The 19,203-nt window shown below is 57.1% G+C and overlaps 2 protein-coding genes across 6 annotated transcripts in view; one reads left to right on the forward strand and one right to left on the reverse strand.

Annotated features, from left to right (window-relative positions):
• Ap2a1 (adaptor related protein complex 2 subunit alpha 1) overlaps nt 1-13,414 on the forward strand; it is a 26,036-nt gene extending 12,622 nt beyond the window's left edge. The window contains exons 5-24 of one of the 2 annotated variants that reach the window (XM_087200730.1): nt 2,523-2,652; nt 3,219-3,320; nt 4,202-4,310; nt 7,004-7,154; nt 7,467-7,635; nt 7,725-7,862; nt 8,031-8,213; nt 8,685-8,782; nt 9,073-9,304; nt 9,390-9,557; nt 9,639-9,802; nt 10,072-10,137; nt 10,454-10,510; nt 10,603-10,685; nt 10,787-10,875; nt 11,970-12,094; nt 12,175-12,291; nt 12,383-12,452; nt 12,641-12,775; nt 12,992-13,414. In XM_087200730.1, the coding sequence (XP_087056856.1) occupies nt 2,523-2,652; nt 3,219-3,320; nt 4,202-4,310; nt 7,004-7,154; nt 7,467-7,635; nt 7,725-7,862; nt 8,031-8,213; nt 8,685-8,782; nt 9,073-9,304; nt 9,390-9,557; nt 9,639-9,802; nt 10,072-10,137; nt 10,454-10,510; nt 10,603-10,685; nt 10,787-10,875; nt 11,970-12,094; nt 12,175-12,291; nt 12,383-12,452; nt 12,641-12,775; nt 12,992-13,069 (2,464 nt within the window). In that variant the 3' untranslated portion in view covers nt 13,070-13,414. The remainder of the gene's footprint in view (nt 1-2,522; nt 2,653-3,218; nt 3,321-4,201; nt 4,311-7,003; nt 7,155-7,466; nt 7,636-7,724; nt 7,863-8,030; nt 8,214-8,684; nt 8,783-9,072; nt 9,305-9,389; nt 9,558-9,638; nt 9,803-10,071; nt 10,138-10,453; nt 10,511-10,602; nt 10,686-10,786; nt 10,876-11,969; nt 12,095-12,174; nt 12,292-12,382; nt 12,453-12,640; nt 12,776-12,991) is intronic. The other variant, XM_087200731.1, reaches the window with a different exon arrangement.
• Fuz (fuzzy planar cell polarity protein) lies at nt 13,210-18,005 on the reverse strand. Of its 4 annotated transcripts, none has more exons than XM_004866880.4 (11): nt 17,916-18,005; nt 17,206-17,327; nt 16,749-16,833; nt 16,503-16,571; nt 16,183-16,287; nt 15,252-15,449; nt 15,042-15,137; nt 14,668-14,774; nt 14,530-14,594; nt 14,373-14,447; nt 13,210-13,665 (listed from the first exon to the last, which is right to left on the reverse strand). In XM_004866880.4, the coding sequence occupies exons 2-11, from the start codon at nt 17,286-17,288 to the stop codon at nt 13,451-13,453; spliced, it is 1,098 nt and encodes a 365-aa protein (XP_004866937.1). In that variant the 5' UTR covers nt 17,289-17,327; nt 17,916-18,005; the 3' UTR covers nt 13,210-13,450. The 4 variants fall into 4 exon arrangements, with proteins under 4 accessions (XP_004866937.1, XP_004866934.1, XP_021101500.1 ...); XM_004866877.4 differs by lacking the exon at nt 17,916-18,005 and adding an exon at nt 17,576-17,841; XM_021245841.2 differs by lacking the exon at nt 17,916-18,005 and adding an exon at nt 17,576-17,836 and having other exon boundaries at nt 17,206-17,338.
• Nucleotides 18,006-19,203: the final 1,198 nt, after the last annotated feature.

The raw sequence follows: 19,203 nt of genomic DNA on the forward strand, positions 1-19,203 counted from the left end.
TGTGTGTGTCTGTGTGTGTCTGTGTGTCTGTGTGTTACTGGGGATTGAACTCAGGGCCTTCCCACTGAGCCCTTTTTTTTTTTGGTACCAGAGATGAAACTTGGGTCCTTATGCTTGCAAGGCAGGCGGTGGAACCACTGAGCTAAATCCCCAGCCCCTCCACTGAGCCCTTCTTATTTTATTTTTTTTAAACTTTGAGTGGGGATTTCCCCAAATTGCCAAGGTGGGCTCTAACATGTGACCCTCCTGCCTCAGCCTCCCAGAGTGCTGGGATCACAGGTGTCCACCACCACACCCAGCTGCCAGTAGTTTCCTTAAGTCAAGAACAGTTCGTCTGTATCAGCCTGCGGACACAGGTCCAAGCCACCCTGGGGAAGGAACTGGGAGGAACCATAGACTGATGAGGCCAGGTTGGCAAATAACTGCAGGCTCAGGTAACTTTGTCCTCCTTCCATAGGGCTGCGCCCTGCCGGGGTCCAGAGGGGCTGCCCTTGCTGTGACTGGGAGAGTCACAGGGCGATGGCCCGAGTCTAGCTTCTTTCCCTCAGTGTCGTCTTTTGGGGTCCATCCGGGCTGTGGCGGGGTCAGAACCCCTTTCCCATTGGTGGCTGACTAAGGTTCTGTGGTAGGCGTGGGTGGAACTCAGTTCTCAGCTCCCCAGAAAACTTCCAGTGCAGGCTGCAGCGGGGGTGTGCTCTTCCTGTGTCCTCTTTTTGTGTCTCCTGGGCCGGTGCCTAGGAGCGGAACTACTGGGTCCTTTGGTATCAGACCTTTCTGTTTGTTTGTTATTTGAGGCAACCGCTTGCTATGTAGCCCAGCTAGCCTCAAAGCCATCCTCCTGCCACAGCCTCTTGGATGACAAACCTTTTTTTTTTTTTTTTTTTGGTACCAGGGATTGAACTTGGGTCCTTGTGCTTGCAGGGCAGGTGGTGAAACCACTCAGTTAAATCTCTGGCCCGACCTTTTTTTTTTTTTTTTTTGGCATTACTAGGGATTATACAAGGAGCACTGAGCTACATTCCCAGCATTTTTTATTATTTTTTGAAATTTTAAGACAGTAGAGTTCCAGGCTTGTGTCACCATGCCAGTTTCCATTTTAAGAGAAAAGAAAGCAGTTACAGCTGATTTTGGTGGTTGTTTTGAGATAGGGATTAGACCCAAGGCCTCGCACATGCTAGCCACATGCCTACCCTGAAATCATGGCCATTTTGTTTTGTTTTGAGACAGGGTCTTGCTGTGCAGCTCAGGCTGGCCTTGAACTTGCAGGGATCCTCTTGCCTCAGCCTCCTGAGTGCTGAGATTGTAGGCACAGGTCACCATGTCCAGCAGAAGTCTGTGGCTTTTATGCCCATTTTTTGTCCTTTCCACCTGGCTGTGTGTCCCTGTGCTGCGTGGGTTGGGTCCCAGCCTCATTGGCACTGCTGCCCCAGAGTCACCTGATGGGTAGCCCTTCGTCCTTCCCCACCTGTGGGGGCTCCAGGACTCGACACACGGAAGTGCTCGGACCAGAGTCCCCGACGGAGGCCTTTGGAGTGGGAGCAGCACAGCGACCATAATGACCTGAAGGTCACCACCCACAGCACACATCCAGCTTTTAATCTGATGCCCCAGGGCGGGTGTGGGCCCAGCTGCACAGCGCCCCGTACCCTGCACCACCCACCCGGAAAGGTGGCCTGGCCCCTGTCAGAGGCCCCGAGGGCCTGTCCACTGTTGGCCAGCTGCAGCCTCAAGGGGCAGCTTGCCAGGGCACTGGCAGGAAACAGCCACCGTGTTGCTGTGTCGCATTTCTCGTGCACTCCCCGTGAGGTACCTGTGCGCCTGGCCTGTGGCCCTACAGGTGTCCCCAGGGCTGTGCCCATGCCCTTGGCTTTCTCTTGGTGCCTTTCGTTACCAGAAAACCAGAGTTAGGACCGCATGTCCTCTCTCCTCGCCCGTGGTGGCTCCCCGATCACGCTGGGGAAAGCAGATTCCTCACCTAAGGCCTAAGGGCCTGTGGATCTGGCCCTGTGTTCCCACACTGTCTTTTTGTTTCGCTTTGTTTTTCGTGGTACTGGGGATTGATTGAACCTAGTGCCTTCACATCGAGCTACATCCGCAGACCTTTTTAAAATTTTTTATTTTGAGACAGGGTCTCGCTGAGTGTCCAGGCTGGGCTGGGACTTGGAGCTGTCCTGCTTGTGGCTCCCAGAGTCCTGGGGTTACAGGCCAGCTCTCCAGCAGCAGCTTGCCTGTCCTGCCTTTCTCCCTCCTCGCCTGCCCCCGGTGTGTGGGGAGCTTCTCTCTGTCATGTGTGACTCGGGTTTCTGGTCACCCGTCGCCTCAGTAGAGAACCCTTCCCACACAGTGTCTCGGGACACCCCGCGGGTCTTGGGGAGCACGTGGTGATGGGGGGACACGGGTGGGGGAAGACCCTGGGTCCTGCCGGGGTCCAAGGGCAGCGCCAGGCTGGATGCCCGCCCACCTCGCTTCCTGTCCCTCCTGGGCCCTTATCACACTGACGCCCGCCACCTCATGTCCCACAGGGACAGCATGGACAGCGTGAAGCAGAGTGCCGCCCTGTGCCTGCTGCGCCTCTACAAGGCCTCGCCCGACCTGGTGCCCATGGGCGAGTGGACGGCGCGCGTGGTGCACTTGCTCAACGATCAGCACATGGTGAGACCCCACCCGGCCCCTCCGATGCCCAGGTCGCACCTCTGCTCTTCTGACCCCCGGATATCCAGGTCCCTCATGTCCGTCCCGACCCTTGGATGTCCAGGTTCCCACTTCTTCCCTGACATCCACCCGGGCACCTAGAGACCCTGATCTGTGTCCGCAGTCCTCAGGACTTACCCGGCTGTCCGGAAGCCACCTCAGCTCCAGCCCGGACCCAGCCCGTTCCCTCTGCCCACTGATCCCCCAGCCACTCCCTTCACCCGGCTGGCCAGCAGAGACCCCAGCCTGGACTCACCCTGCTCTCCCAGTCCCCGTGGCCCACCTCCGTGGTTCCAGGTCTGAGCTGGCCGCCATCCCCTGTGGCCTCCTGACTCCACCCCTAAAACACAGCCTGCTCCCTCGCAGCACATGTGCTGAAGTCGGGTCACAGGGATCAGTGTGAGCCTCGTGTGAGGGTGACGTGCACAGTGGCACACACACACCCTCCACATTCACACTGTCCCGCCAGCCCCCAGCCTCTGCCCGGGTCCTTCTCGTGGGGACCCACCTGTCTCTGCCCCCTGCAGGGTGTGGTCACTGCTGCTGTGAGCCTCATCACATGTCTCTGCAAGAAGAACCCCGATGACTTCAAGACCTGCATCTCCCTGGCTGTGTCTCGCCTGAGCCGGGTACGTGTGGTCCCTGTGGTGGCTGTGAGGGACGGCACCAGAGTCCCTATGTCCTCTGATCTCTCCGGTCCCCTTGGCCTCCCTGAGACGAAGCTCAGCCCCGTGGCCCAAACTGAAACTCTGAGCTGGGCTCATCTGGCTTGGCTGCTGCCGGGCTGTGTGGCCCTGGGCAAGTGGCTATGCCTCTCTGAGATTCCATGGTGCTGTCTTCCGATGGGGATGGCCCAGTACCACCCAACAGCCAGTAGGCCTGTAGGAAGAGGCCTGAATTCTCACATGAGGAGAATACACACCAGCTTACTCAGCCCATTCTTCTTCCATCCATTCACCAGTCACCACACATCTGGGTACTGCCGTGTGCCAGGCCCCTGTGGGAGACAGACAGTGACAGCAGTGCCACATACCATCGTGGAGGTGGTATAGAGCCTTGTGGGAGTGCTTTCTGTAGAAAGGGTTTTCAGGTCTGAGTAGGAGTTTTCCATGAGGAAAAACAGTCATGTGATCTTTTGATCATTCACTGATTTCCTGCCTCTTCCCTGGATCTTCCTCCTTTCTGATGGGTGTCAGGCTCGGGTCCTGCCCCTGCTGGCTTCCACCATTAGGGGAGGGAACAGTCTCCAGGGAACCAGCGCCATGTGGCTGTCATGGAGGGGATGTGGGGACTGCCACACAGAAGGGACCCTGCAGAGACTTCTTCAGTGAGCACTGGCAGACCTTGGAAGGATCAGCCCGCCTCAGCTGCTCCACCCTCACAGGCCATGTGCCCGATCCCCCCACCCAGCCTTAGTTTCTCTGCTCCATAAAACCAGTGGGCTGCCAGCACCTCCTGGAGGACAGTCCCCCTCCTGGCCAATCCCCCCTCAACCTGGCCTCCCCCTCAGATCGTGTCCTCAGCATCCACCGACCTCCAGGACTACACCTACTACTTCGTCCCCGCGCCCTGGCTCTCAGTGAAGCTCCTGCGGCTGCTGCAGTGCTACCCCCCGCCAGGTACCATGGGGTCTGAGTCAGGGTTTCTCTCAAGCCAGGCTCAGTTAAGCAGGGCCAGGGCAGTGGCAGCTGTGACCTGAGCTGGTCCCTCTGTAGCTGGGCTTGCTGCCGACTGGGAGAGGGAGCCCCTTGCCGGGGTGCCCGGTGGGCCCAAGGTCACTCCTGTCTCCGTGCTAGAGTCTGCTGGGCCCCCTAGCCCTTGGCCACCACGGTGTGTGTGACAGAGCTCCTGCAGCAGCTGGTGCCCAGGGCCGGCTGCACTTACCCAGCATCTGGTGGGGAGGGATGGTCTAGGGCACGCAGAGAGGGAAACTGAGGCCTGGAGGTGAGACCCGGCCCTTCAGGCACAGGCAGGGAGGAGTGGCTTCCGCTGACGCCCCCTGCGCGGCCCCCGAGCACTGACTGCGCCAAGGCCTTGGCAGGGTTGGTGTCAGCAAAGCCAGATGGGGAGTTGCCAGGGAGCTCTGCCAGCACCTGCCCAGGCCAGGGTTTGGTGTCTCCACAGCCAGTGCTCGTGTGTGGCTGCGTCTGTGTAGACAGCCGGCGTGTGCGTGTCTGTTTGCACGTCTGTGTGTGTCGTGCATATGTGACAGGTGTGTGTCTTGTCTCTATATCATGCACACACGGGTGTCCGCATACATGACGGGCTGTGTGTATCCGCAGGTCTGGAGCGTGCGTGACCTGGTGTGCACGCGTGCGTGTCTGTGTGCCTGTGCGCCCGTGTGTCGCTGTGACTGAGTGACAGTTTGGGCAACACTGAAGGCCTGGCCCAGCTCGTGGGCAGTGATGAGTTTGTCCCATGGCCTGGGAAGTCTCTTGCCTTCTCTGGCCCTTGGTGTGGTAGGGACTGCTTTGGGGTGGCAGGAGTGGAACCCCAATCTTGTGTCATTGCTTGGGGGGCCATCTCAAGTTTATTTTTAAGTAATTTATTTTTTGTTTGTTTTCGGTTTTTTGAGACAGGGTCTCATTATGTAGTTCAGACTGGCCTTGAACTCACTGTGCTGCTCAGGGTGGCCTTGAACTCACTGCGATCCTCCTGCCTCAGCCTCCTGAGTGCTGGGATTACAGGCATGTGCTACCACACCCAGCTCTGTAGGCTTTAATATTCCCCAAAATGTCTTTTAGAGGTGGTTCAAAATAAGATCTAATCAAGGCACAAGCATCAAACTTGATAATTTCTCATTAATTGGTTTTCATTTGCAAGAACTGCCCCTTTATTCCCTGACATTAGCTTTTCCCATTTTATTGAAACTTTTGTTTTGTTTTTTGGTACCGGGGATTGAACTCAGGACCATGTGCTTGCACGGCAGATGCCGGAAACACTGAGCTAAACCCCCGGCCTCATTTTATTAAAACTTTTAAACATAAAGACAAATGGCGAAAGCTGGACACAGTGGTGCACGCCTGCAATCCCACACTCAGAGAGGCTGAGGCAAGAGAGTCTCAAGTTTGAACCCAGCCCAGGCAGCTTAATGACACTCTGTCTCAAAAAAAAAAAAGTGCAGGGCCGGGGATTTAGCTCAGTGGTTTCGCCACCTGCTGCGCAAGTGCAAGGACCCGAGTTCGATCCCCGGTACCAAAAAAAAAAAAGTGCTGAGGCTGTAACTCAGTGTGAAGGCCCTGGGTTTAATCCCTGGTGCAGGTTGGGGACACAGGACAATGACTAGTTGAAGAAACGGTATAGCAAACACCAGGCCCCTCTCTCTCTACTCGACAGCAGTGCGAACACCGTGCTGTTTCCAAGAAGGCCTGCAAGTAGATTGCACACATCCTAACACGCCCTTGTGTTTCTGCACAGATTTCTTAAGACCTAGGACACTGTACTAAAACCACAGCCCCATTATCATGCCTGAGACAATTCAGAGTGACTCCACTGTGGCACCTGATTGTCCAGAATGGCATTATTTCTGTGGTTTGACAGTGCACATGTAAGCCAGAGTAAAGCTCTCTTCCTGTGAAGGAATGTGGGTGTACGTCATGTGTGCCACAGTACACTCCAGGAACACACAGTATAGTGAGTTACCTTTGTCATTTCTTTTGAGTCCTTTGTTTTTGCAGTGCTGGGGATGGAACCCAAGGTTACATGCATACTAAGCACATGCTCTACCGCTATTTCTTTTACTCTTTTTTTATTTTTTGAGACTGGGTCTCACTGTGTAACCCAGGCTGGCCTCAAACTCACTTCAGTCTTCCTGCATCAGCCTTCCAAATGCTAGGAGTAGAGGCATGCACCCCCACACCCAACTCTTACTCTTACTAGAACCCCCAAATGGACCCGTTTTCAAAGAAACTAGGAGGGTTTGTCTTGTGGTGTGCCCCCTATTCTAGATTTGCCGATTGCTGCCTTGGAGCATCCTTTGGCCCCTTCCCTGTCCTGTGAGTTAGCATGTCCCTGTGGGGCTGTCCGGGGTTGTGTTCCTGTGTGAGGAGCTGGCGCCGAGTGATACACAGTGGTTGTCTGTGCTTTCTGCACGGCTGTCGTTGGGCAGGCCAGGATTTGGGGTCATCTCAGGACAGCTCAGGCATTGCTTGGCTCTGTGAGAAGCCTAATGTGCATCTGTGCTTCAGAGGGGAAACTGAGGCTCGCAGGGGTGGCAGGTCTGCAGACAGGGCCTGTATCTCTGAGCCCCTCCCTGCCAGGCTGGGAGCCAGAGAGGAAGACGAGAGCTCAGGCCGGCGTGCTGTCTCCCCAGAGGACGCGGCTGTGAAGGGGCGGCTGGTGGAGAGCCTGGAGACCGTGCTTAACAAGGCCCAGGAGCCTCCCAAGTCCAAGAAGGTGCAGCACTCCAACGCCAAGAACGCCATCCTCTTTGAGACCATCAGTCTCATCATCCACTACGACAGGTGTCCACCCTGCCAGCGGGGCTGGGGGAGGAGCAAGGGTGACAGGAAGGGGAGGGAAGTGTCAGAAAGAGGATGGGTTCAATCCCCAACGCCTCCAGGAAAGAAAAACCTACCTCAAAGGCTGGTGCTAGGGCCGTAAGGCGGAATTGCTGCGGATCTTTATTTGGCCAAGGTGTCTGAGTTCCCAGGGGGGTCAGGACTGGGTCATCAGGTGGGCAGGAGGTGAGACCTGGAGCCTTAGGGAGATGAGGGCTGGCTCAGCTGGGACCCGAGTCCCCATCCCCTCACGGGCCCTGTCTCCCTGAACGGCAGTGAGCCCAACCTCTTGGTGCGCGCCTGCAACCAGCTGGGCCAGTTCCTGCAGCACCGAGAGACCAACCTGCGCTACCTGGCACTGGAGAGCATGTGCACGCTGGCCAGCTCCGAGTTCTCCCACGAGGCCGTCAAGACCCACATCGACACCGTCATCAACGCCCTCAAGGTACGGCCAGGGGCTCAGTGCCACCAAGTGGCCAGCCTGGTGCCACAGAGGAGCCTGGAACCCAGCCTGGCCGTGTTCTCCTCCCTCAGACCGAGCGGGATGTCAGCGTGCGGCAGCGAGCAGCAGATCTCCTCTACGCCATGTGTGACCGGAGCAACGCCAAGCAGATTGTGTCGGAGATGCTGCGCTACCTGGAGACAGCTGACTACGCCATCCGGGAAGAGATTGTGAGTCTTGTGGGGGCCTGGGGTCTAAGGAAGAGGCTTGGCCCAGACCCTGGGTCTGAGGGAGGAGGCTGGGCCTGCACTCTGGTCTCTCCTCAGTGGCAGGCCCAGCTCCAGGTAAGTGGATGCTGACTCCCATAGCACACACGCTCCCACTTCCTCCCACCACAGGTGCTGAAGGTGGCCATCCTGGCGGAGAAGTATGCCGTGGACTACAGCTGGTACGTGGACACCATCCTCAACCTCATCCGCATCGCAGGCGACTATGTGAGTGAGGAGGTGTGGTACCGTGTGCTGCAGATTGTCACCAACCGAGATGATGTCCAGGGCTATGCTGCCAAGACTGTTTTTGAGGTCAGCGTCCTTCACCTTGACCCCTCTGGTGGGACAGATGCCAGGCAAGGACAGCTGGCTGTGGGCCCTGCCAGCCCGGGCCGCCATCTGGTTTTTCTTTACCAGTGTGGCCTCAGTTCCATGCCTTTGCCTTTCGGGACCTCCAGGGGACACGTGGGAACTGATCTGTGCAGAGTCCACGGAGCGTGGGTGTGGGGTGCTGGTGTGTACTGGCCCCTCCCTCAGTCTTGGTGGTTTCCCACTCCCTGTCCCCAGGAGTGGGGGGGCCAGTGGTGCCCCATTTTACCTCTCCTATGAGCTGGAGCCAGTCACTTACTTTCTGTGCCTCAGTCTCCCCATCTGTAACCCTTCACAGAGCTGTGAGGATTCTGCCTGTTAACTCAGGCCCTTGCTCTGGGCTGGGCACATAGGAGCCCCCAAGGGGCAGGGCCAGAGATCGTCTTCCTCTTGTCCCCGCCCTGCCCACCCCAGGCCCTCCAGGCCCCAGCCTGTCACGAGAACATGGTGAAAGTCGGTGGCTACATCCTTGGGGAGTTTGGGAACCTGATTGCTGGGGATCCCCGCTCCAGGTGAGGGAGCCTCAGGCTCAGGGTGAACGTCTGAACTTCTAAGGGGTCTGGAGCACGCCCAGGGCTCCCAGGGCTGGTAATGATGGAGATCTGGGAATCCTCCTGGCCTGTCACCCAAACACCTCCCAGGAATCTGGGACAGTGCCATGCAACAGACACAGTCCTGGGTCTCTGGGAGCTTCAGCCCCTGGGCCAGTGTGTGGTCGGGGAGGGGTCCTGGGGGGGTTCCCTGGGGGGTGTCCATGGGGCAGCCTGGTCCTGCTGACCCCACCCCATCCCCACGCCTGCAGCCCGCCGGTGCAGTTCTCCCTGCTGCATTCCAAGTTCCACCTGTGCAGCGTTGCAACACGGGCACTGCTGCTGTCCACCTACATCAAGTTCATCAACCTCTTCCCTGAGACCAAGGCCACCATCCAGGGCGTGCTGCGGGCCGGCTCCCAGCTGCGCAACGCCGATGTGGAGCTGCAGCAGCGCGCCGTGGAATACCTCACCCTCAGCTCTGTGGCCAGCACCGATGTCCTGGTCAGAGCCCTGCGCCTGCCCTCGGGACCCTCCCTCTCCCCAGACCAGAAGTGTCCCTCCCCTGACCATCCCACCCAACCCGCAGGCCACGGTGCTGGAGGAGATGCCACCCTTCCCCGAGCGCGAGTCGTCCATCCTGGCCAAGCTGAAACGAAAGAAGGGCCCAGGGGCCGCCAGCGCCCTGGATGACGGCCGGAGGGACGCCAGCAGCAGTGACATCAATGGGGCTGTGGAGCCCACCCCCAGCACCGTGGTGAGCCCGGGGGCGGCTGCGCCTGTGCCAGGCCGAGCCCTGCAGCCGCCCCCGGGCTCACCGTGGCCCCATCTCCTGCAGTCCACCCCCTCGCCCTCTGCTGACCTCCTGGGGCTGCGGGCAGCCCCTCCCCCAGCGGCAGCCCCGGCTCCTGCCAGTGCGGGAAACCTCCTGGTGGACGTGTTCTCCGATGGCCCGGCTGCCCAGCCCAGCCTGGGCCCCACCCCCGAGGAAGCCTTCCTCAGGTACCGCACTGCAGCCAGGCCCCTGCCCCAGCCCAGCTCGCTCCTCTCTGTCCTGAAGCCTCTGCCAGCCCTGGCTGCCGCCCGATCTGGCCACTCTGGACTCTCTGCCACCCCTGGCCACCTTGGTCTCCTCTCCCTTCACTGTTTCTCAGCCTGCTCTTCCTTTTCTCCTTCATCCTCCCTCCCTCTCTCCGGCCCTCTCGCTGCCTCTTTGGGATTGGCTGCCTGCCACGCCTGTCTTCTGTCTACTCTGGGATTGAATGGCCCAGCGAGCTGGAGCCGCCTGCCCCTGAGAGCCCCATGGCTTTGCTGGCTGACCCAGCTCCAGCTGCTGAGTAAGGGGTGGCCTCGGGGGGTGGGGGGGTGGGTTAGGGGACTGGGAGCCCTTGGCAAGGGGTTCCTGATGCTCAACCATGGCAGGAATTGGAGGAAAGTGGAACTTGGGGTTTTCTGATGGGGAGGGGGCACCTGGCAGGGTCCCATTCAAATTAGTGACAACCGCCAGTCTGGTTCTAGGGTTCCCTAAGCTCTGGGGAGTCTGGGTATGTGGATTCTAAGGTTGTGAGGTTCTGTCCTTCTAGGCCTTGTCCCACGCCCATTGAGCTCCAGCCTCCAAGCCCCTTCCCATCTTACTCCTTTCCCGGCCCCTAGCCCAGGTCCTGAGGACATCGGCCCTCCCGTCCCAGAAGCGGATGAACTGCTGAATAAGTGAGTCCTGGGCGAGCTGGGAGAGGGGTACAGGGATAAGTGGGGAGCCCATGCCCGAGCTCAGGTGCCTGACCCCCACCAACCCCAATCAGGTTTGTATGCAAGAACAACGGGGTCTTGTTCGAGAATCAGCTGCTGCAGATCGGAGTCAAATCGGAGTTCCGGCAGAACCTGGGTGTGTCTGGATGCCTCATGGGACAGGGTTGGTGGTGGGGAGCCCTTGGCTTGGCTGGTGCCAGGAGACAGGAACTCGGATGGAGCCCCCCACCCCTACAGGCCGCATGTATCTCTTCTATGGCAACAAGACCTCCGTGCAGTTCCAGAACTTCTTGCCCACGGTCGTCCACCCAGGAGACCTCCAGACTCATATCCTCTTGGGCCTGGCCCTGCTGGTCACTGGGAGGCTGAGGCACCAGGTCTTGACCCTTGTTCCGGCCCTCTTAAGAGCACATCATCCCCCTAGGACAGGCGGTGACAATATGACAGAGGAGGCCTTACTTCAGGAACCCCAGTGCCCTGGGCTTCAGTTTGTCCATCAGGTGCCTCCCATATCCTGACCTGGTCCTTCGCTGGGCTCCACACCCAAGATTCTAGAACCTTCTGCACTCAAGAGCCACAGCTGGGTTTAGATGCTGACCAGAGCTGCTCTGTGAGACCCGGCTGTCACTTTGCCTCTCCGAGCCTTTTGCTAGGGCCATTGTGAAGATCAGAGCAGTTAAAAACAACCCCGGGAAGGTCACTGACAGTGTCAGTCATTCCCCCCCTTTCTCTGGGCCTCTGTTTCCACACCTGTGAAATGAAAGGCGCTGGGCCCTAAAACTCTGGGGACCCTTTCAGTTGCTTCATCCATCCATCCATCCATCCATCATTTCCAGAGGTCCCGGTAGGCAGCTGTGTGCTGGTCATGGGGCACAGGTGGGTGGGAGGTAAGACCCACTCCTTACCGATGGGTTGACACAAAGGCAGCCATGGATGCAGGTGGTGACACCAGCTGCTACCATCCATATGTATTACTTGCCATGCTCCTAATGGATTGCATCACTGACTCCTGAGGACATTTTACATGTGCCCGTGTTTGTTTTTTTTGTGGTACTGGGGATCGAACTTGGGACCTTGCGCTTGGGAAGCAGATGCGGTGCCACTGAGCTAAACCCCTGACCTGTTGCACATACCCATTTTGCAGCTGAGGTTTTAAGAGAGGTTGAGTAGCTTGCTCATAGTCACCCAGGCTGTAAGAGCTGGGGTCTGCAACCAGAGCCAATAATAGAGTTCCAAGATCACGGTGGAAGGCCACAGAGGGGGGCCCAAGGTTTTGCACAGTACGAACTTTGTAGAATTAGTGCTGGGTTGCCGGGCAGGGCCTTTCAGAGGCCCACAGGCTGAGGGTCCCAGGAAATCAAAGGACCATGGCCAAGACTCCCTGGACACCCTGTCTTGGCTTCCTTGACCACGGTGGGCACAGCTGGCTGTACAGACGAAGCGTGTGGCCGCACAGGTGGATGGTGGGGCGCAGGTGCAGCAGGTGCTCAACATAGAGTGTCTGAGGGACTTCCTGACGCCTCCGCTGCTGTCTGTGCGCTTCCGGTGAGTGGACCAGCAGTGAAGTTGGGCGGGGGTTCTCGGGTGAGGGGTGTGGCCTCATGGAGCCCATGCCTCCCTGCCAGATACGGTGGTGCACCCCAGTCCCTCACCCTGAAGCTCCCGGTGACCATCAACAAGTTCTTCCAGCCCACGGAGATGGCAGCCCAGGACTTCTTCCAGCGTTGGAAGCAGCTGAGCCTGTGAGGAGCAGGGGCAGGGTGGCCATGCCCACAGCTGCGCGGGGCAGAGCAGGGCCGGGGACTCCCCTCACTTTCATCTTTCTGCCCCCAGCCCTCTGCAGGAGGCGCAGAAAATCTTCAAAGCCAACCACCCCATGGATGCAGAAGTCACCAAGGCCAAGGTGAGGGGCGGGGCGTGCTCACAGGGCAGTGGCTGCCTAACTTCGCCAACTGCTCTGGCCACCAACTTTACAGATGGCCCTTGCCTTGGCATCTGTAAAGTGGGTAAGGGTTTGGGGTGCTGGGAGCCACCCAGAGGGGGTGGAATTCAGGCAATCCAGTGACTCAGCGACTGCTCCCCCATTTTCAGCTCTTGGGGTTTGGCTCTGCCCTCCTGGACAATGTGGACCCTAACCCTGAGAACTTTGTGGGGGCCGGAATCATCCAGACGAAAGCCCTGCAGGTGGGCTGTCTGCTCCGGCTGGAGCCCAACGCCCAGGCTCAGGTGTGTAGCTGCAGAGGTGCGGAGGGAGGGACCTTGGACTCACCTGGCACCTGTCTTGGTGCATTCTTCCTCTGTCCCTCTTACTTGTCTGTGTCCTTTCCACCTTTCTTGTGCTCTTCCGTCTTTCATCCTTTACTTCCTCTATCTTACATCACCCTTCTTCGTCCTTCCTTTCCCTTGTGTCCCCCCTCCTTGACCCCTCCCTACCCCCCACAGATGTACCGGCTGACCCTGCGCACCAGCAAGGAGTCCGTCTCCCGTCACCTCTGTGAGCTTTTGGCCCAGCAGTTCTGAGCCCTGGACCCTGCCCTGGGGATGTGGCTGGTGTCAGGCAGCTCCTAGGACTGAGGCAGCTTTGGCAGATGGGACAACGAGGGGACCGGCACTGGTGACAGGGAAGACACCAGGGGTAGGGGATGCCTGGGACCTTCCTCCAGCCTTTTGTATTTTTATTTTTGTTCATCTGCTGCTGTTTACATTCTAGGGGGTAAGGGGGAGCCCCCTCCCTCCCTGTCACCCCCAAGCACAGAGGGGAGAGGGGCCAGGGAAGTGGGTACCTCCCCCCCCCCATTGTGGCCCTTCCTCCCCTCCCTGTTCAGGGGCTGCATATTATTGTGAGCGAATAAACAGACGCTAATAGCCTGGTGTCTGGGCCCTCCGCTGGCTCATAGGTGGTCATAGGAACGGGGTGAGGGCATGCAGAGTGTGGGTGGCCAGGGCTCGCAGCCCATGGGTGGGGCTCTGAGGAGACAGCAGTAGCAGCAGCTGTCGGGGCCCCAGCTGCAGAGCCACTACTTGCCACCCCATGCCTGGCCCCAGCACGAGGTAGCAAGCTCTTGGCAGCTGGGACCGGTGCCCTGCATCCTCCGCCTTCTCGGATGCCCCAGGCTCTGGGGACAGGACAGAGGGGAGTTAGAATGCTAAATCCTGGAAGCCAAACCTGGTCCTAGGCCTAGGTTCTCAATTGGTGGAGTCTCAGCATAGGGTTTGGGGGCCTCAGACTTTCAACCTCTCCCTGTCCAGCATGGTCCTCGCTTTCTTGGGAAGCATGTGTGGCCCAGGCCATGCTCTGAACAACCCAGACTGCAACATGCAGGCTGCAGAGACCCTACTGAGGACCTCACCCCCTACACCTCCACATGCGCAAGGGTGCTGCCCTTTGGGGCTTTGTGGACTCTGCAACTCTTCCTTCCTCCCCTGGAGTCTGTAGACTCCACGCCCTGCTCCCCAGCTGCCAGGGAAGCTGTGCTTTCAGGAGTAGAGTGGGGCAGGTCCTTTGTGAACAGGGAGCCCAGCCGCTGCCAGGGTCTGAATCCTGCCTCCTGCTGTGTGGTGTGGGAATGACAGTGTGACAGGAGACTCCTCACCAGGAGAATGAAAGAGCCTTTATGCGTAAAAGCCCAGGCAAAAGAAGAGGCCTCAGTCTTCACCATTACGGCTAGGATGACACAGGAGGTTCCAGAGCCGGCCAGGTCCCTGCCTGCCTGTGACAATGCTCAGTGCTCCTGGCTCCAACCCCCACCTCTTGCTCCCACCTTGTACAACCCGGGACTCAAGTGTCCCTGTCTGTGATTAGGGCACCTTGCCTGCCACTGACCTGGGGGGAAGTATGTGCTGGTGACCAGGGTGTAGAAGTTGCGGAGGAGGTGGCGGCGCTGTTCTGGGGAAGGCTCTGGAGGGGAGAAAACAGGCTCGAGGGCGGCCCTGGCCCATAGCCCTCCCGCGCCGCCCCCCCCCCCCCCGTCCACAGTCACCTTTATTTCCCGAGGGTTGCACAGTGAAGAGGCAGCGTTTCAGTTCCAGGTTCAGGAGCAGCAGCCTGTGGGGCAGAGCGTGTCACAGATCGGGAAGAGGGGTGAAGACCGCCAACCCACTCCACTCCCGAGCCTTACCCGAGGATGTCCGTGTGCAGGGGGAAGCCTTCGGGCAGCGCGCGGGGCCCCAGCGGCAGGCAGGCCCGCAGTGGGTCCAGCAGGGGCTGCCACCAGCGCTCCAGAAGCTGTGGGCATGGTCAGTGTGGGGCGTGATCATTGAGAGGCGGGGCCCGTGGGCACCAATGAGAGGGCAGAACCAAGTAGGGGCGGGGCCTGCAGGAAGAGAGGCATCCGAGGGAACCCCTAGACGGGGGCTGGGCCAACTGGTCTGAAGGTGATTGGATCACACCCTGAGGGGCGGGGCCTTCTGGATGAACTCGCTGGCTAGCCTGGGGGGGTGTGACAGGCAGGTGGAATTGTCTTAGGGCGGGAAGTGGGAAAGAGGGATTCACCTGCGCGCCTAGCTGGCTGAGGGGTGGGCTCGGCCCGCAGAGCAGACACAGCTCCAGACTGGGCAGCAGCGTCAGGGTCAGGAGCCTGTGGGGGACCTGAAGAAGGGCACAGGGTGGGGCTGACCTTGGCTTGGCCCCTTCCCTTTCCAACTGGACTGGACCTGGAGCCAGGCCTCCCCCGGCCATGTCCCGCCGGCCACACCCACTCACCGTGGGGCTCCCATGCGGTAGGTACACGGGGTAGTCGCGAGCGGCCTGCGGTGGCAGGGACCCCACAAGCCAAGGGAGCAGCACGGCCTCAGGCATCCCCAGCCGCCACCAGCCCTCGGTCGCTGCGACTACTCGGCCCGACACCACCAAACTGACGAAGACCGTCCCGGTGGCCTCAGCAAAGCCAGAGAGGGCTTCCTGGAAAGGAAAGTGGACGGGGAGTCAGAAGACAAGAACGGGGTGGGTGGCAGTGACTCCCACGTAGGTGAGGAAGGGAAAGAGACACAGGGACAGTCCAGAGCTTGCTGAGCAGCCAAGCTCATGTGTCACATCCTCTCAGCCTGAACTCCTTCGTCTTCACATGTGGTCACAGTCCCCAACTCACTTTCCAGCGTAATTAAACTGCCAGCCTGACCCGCGCGTACTGAACAGTAATAGCAGCAGCTATGGCTGATTGAAAGGGCACTGTGCCAAGTAGGCAGCTCAGAGAGGTCAAATCCCTGGTGGGCAGTCACACTGCTGGGAGATGCCCATGCCAGGTGAACAGATGAGCAGTGCTGAAGGAGAGGTAGATGGAGATTCACCAGGCGAAGAAGCCTGTTCCAAGGTTGGAAAGCTGGAAAACTCTTGGGCCTTGTGAGGCCCATGAGGCAGGTGGGAAGGTAGTTTGTGGATTTAGCAACAGATTCTACAGGCCCTGAAAACAGGGCTGGGGGGCTGGAGGCTTGTCGTGAGGGAGGTGGAAGCCACAGGATTGAGCAGTGGAGGGAAACCCTAGCTCAAGGTGTGGGAGGATTCTTCTAGGACTAAGGAGAGGCCAGACTGGATGACAAGAGGATAGGAGGTTGGGACAGTGGTCCAGAGGGAAAAGATGAGGACTGAGCCAGAGCCACAGGTACAGACTTCTGAGTTTCTATAGCCTCGCCAGTACCTGCAGGAGCGACCCTTCTGGAGGAATCACACAGTCCACACACTGGGTCAGGTCCCCGATGAGCTCTGGGTCCCCCAGGAAGCTGTCGATGAGGCAGTAACTGGCCTGGCAGAGGGAGAGAGGAGGAGCCTAGGACCCAGGAGGGCCCCACATCTGCAGACTCCTCCAGAGAGAACTGGCAGTGCAGGACCTCCAGGGTCACACATAGTTTCCCCAGGAAACTATGGGGTCGTCTGTTCCTGGGGGTGCTGGGAGCTGCAGTGCCCGAATGGCAGTGCCTTGGTACCCTGATTTCCCATCCCAGTGTCCTGAAGCCTCACCCTCAACTCCTTCTTCAGTCTCTCCACATTTCGGATATTTGTCAGTTCTTCAAGTCCTACAAGAAGAACCTAGAAGAACCACATAGGAGAGTAAGGCCCCTTGACGAATGGTTCTAATAGAGCAGAGGATGGTACCTAAACTGGGTCTCAGGGAGGAAGGGTGCTTTGACTGAAGACCAGGATTCCTGAGTGCTAAGAGAGGAGATTGATGAGGGTTTGGTAGAAAAGAGTGCTGCAGGTTCTCACCATGGCCCCAAATACCATCTGCAGCAGTCGCTCCAGCCTCAGCTCTGAGGTGCCCTCCTCTGATGACAGAACAATGAGGGTGATGCTGTGGGGACAGAAGGGGAGAAGGGGGCTGGGAATTTAGCTCAGTGGTTCCGCCGCTTGCCTCGCAAGCGCAGGGACCCAAGTTTGATCCCTGGTACCAAAAAACAAACAACAAAAAAAAGAAGGGGAGAAGGAAGAATGAGTCCAGATGTGGGAAACAGGGCAATAGGTAAAGCCGAATCTGCCTGTTGACCCCAGAATCTAAGCTGTATCTTCTCTCAGCCCAACCTGCCTCTCCTACAGAGGAAATCAGGGGTCAGAGAGGATCACTCTCTTATGGATCCCACAGCCAAACAGCTGGAAGCCCACCAGGTCATCTTCAACAGGGGTTATCACTCAAGCTCTGTCCCTGCCCCAAGCTCCACCTAGGGACCTGTCATGGAAGCTTTTCCACACCACAGTCGTGTCCTCCGTCCTCGCAGAGCTCAGTTGCACCTCCAGATTCTGGCCGAACATGTGGACTCCATTGAGGGAGCCGATGACAGAGAACGGGAGCTGGAGAAGAGCTGGTGGCATTAGACAGGGGCACCCCATTACTTACCCCTTGAGTTCCAAGTGTTGGAGCTTCCAGCCCCTCTCCCATGTTCCCTGGCAGCTCCCTGCGACGAACCAGCGCACACACCTAGGTGTGTCCCCCATGGATCGCTAAAGTCAAAGCAGAAACCTCCCTGCCCCTCCTCCCTTACAGACCTGGAGTGCAAGCGCCCTAGCCCCCTATTTGGTTCCAGGTGTCTAGGCCCCACCTGCTGACGCGCTGGGGCACCGCCCCGGCTGCTCCTGCAGAACAGGGGGACCCCGCTGGAGGTTGCGAGGCACAGCAGATGCACAGTGCCCCCTGTCCCCTCCTCTCCCATTTGGAAAGCTCCCCGCTGAGTCTCTCCCAGGTACTGTTAGTGCCGGGCCGGGAGCTGGTAGGTAATCACAGCACAGTAAGTCGGTGTGCCCTCCTGAGCCGCTAATTGGAAGGGGACTAAATCCCCGCCTCCTTCACCCAACTCAAACAAATCCTCAAACCCTGTGACGTTCACTTCCGCCCCGGTCGGAAGACACCATACCCCTAACAAAGATGGCAGATAATCGTACACGCAAAACTTTATAGTTTCTGTCTGACGTTATTTGACTTCATTTGTTTAACGAGAATGAAGACTAGCCTGAAGGTGGCGATCGTCTCAAGGTGTTGTCTAGTAACCGTCCTGTAAGATAATTAATTACGTTCTAAATGGAAAAACTGTGCCCCGATCAAAGATGGCGACGATGCCAAGGCATTGCCTAGCAACCATGTTGTCTGTATTTCCATTTTATAGTGGTAAACAGGTGCCCCATTCAAAGATGGCGACAGTGTACGTCGTTACCTAGCAACCACTGTTCATTTATACTTTCATTCTGCAAGTGTAAATGGTTGTACCCTGCTCAAAAATGACCACACGGACTTCCCCCTCAGTTTAGAGAGTGGTTTGTTCCGGCGAGCGTGGATTAGTAACCACCAAATAAGATACTTGTTTTTGTTAGAAAAAGGGAAAAAAATCCTTAATTTTCCAGAATCATAAAAATTATATTATTTTTGTCATTTTATCCCTGATATTTTATCATGTGCAGTAAAATGTGAAAATATTTTCCAAATTCCAAAAACGAATTCTATTTAACACAGAATATACATGTTTTTGCAAATATATTTGTACCAATGTTTCAGTCTCTTTTTCTCACCAAAAATGTAAGTTTTTTGTCTCTTTGCAATCAATTTTATAGATGTAACAAATTGATTTGAATAGTTCTGTATTGACATGCTAAGTTCTTTCTTGGGAGTAAAGTGACACAGTAAATCTTCATTGAGTTAGCAATTGAGTAGCTAGATAGTTTCTTTTTATATGTGTGTGAGAACAGTTGCTCTCATTTTGCAAGCATATTTACAAAATTTAAATAACAATTTTTAAAAACAAAAAGCCTTTTATTCCCTCCCCTTTGTTTGTGGTACTGGGGATTGGTACCAGGGATCAACTCAGGCCCTTGTGCTTGCAAGGCAGGCAGCGGAAGCACTGAGCTAGATCCCCAGCCCCCTAAATTTTATTTTAAAACAAATTCTTCTTGCTAAATTGCACAGGCTGGAATCAAAATTTTTTTTTTTTAACTAAAGTTTTGTGTTTTTTTTCTGGTACCAGAGATTGAACTCAGGGCTTTGCACTTGCCAGTCAGGCGCCCATACCACTGAGCTAAATCCCCAGCCCTGGCATCAAATTTTTGATCCTCCTGACTCAGCCTCCCTAATAGCTGGAATTCCAAGCATGCATATTTGTTTTTAAATGTTTTATTTTCATTATTGATTTGATCACTAATAGCTGATGAGAAAAAAAACCAACATGTTTATTCTGCACAT

The sequence above is a fragment of the Heterocephalus glaber genome, unplaced genomic scaffold, assembly GCF_053883595.1.
Source record: "Heterocephalus glaber isolate CG9 unplaced genomic scaffold, H.glaber_assembly_v1.0 deba00001744, whole genome shotgun sequence".
Taxonomy (NCBI): Eukaryota; Metazoa; Chordata; class Mammalia; order Rodentia; family Bathyergidae; genus Heterocephalus; species Heterocephalus glaber.

Coding starts and splice junctions, on each gene's coding strand:
- Fuz (XM_004866877.4), bottom strand. CDS start 17,686: ATGGGAGAGGAGGGGACAGGGGGCACTGTGCATCTGCTGTGCCTCGCA. Junction 15,450..16,182: donor CAGAAGGGTCGCTCCTGCAG/GTACTGGCGAGG, acceptor TTTCCTTTCCAG/GAAGCCCTCTCTGGCTTTGC. Junction 14,595..14,667: donor CTGCACACGGACATCCTCGG/GTAAGGCTCGGG, acceptor TCTGCCCCACAG/GCTGCTGCTCCTGAACCTGG.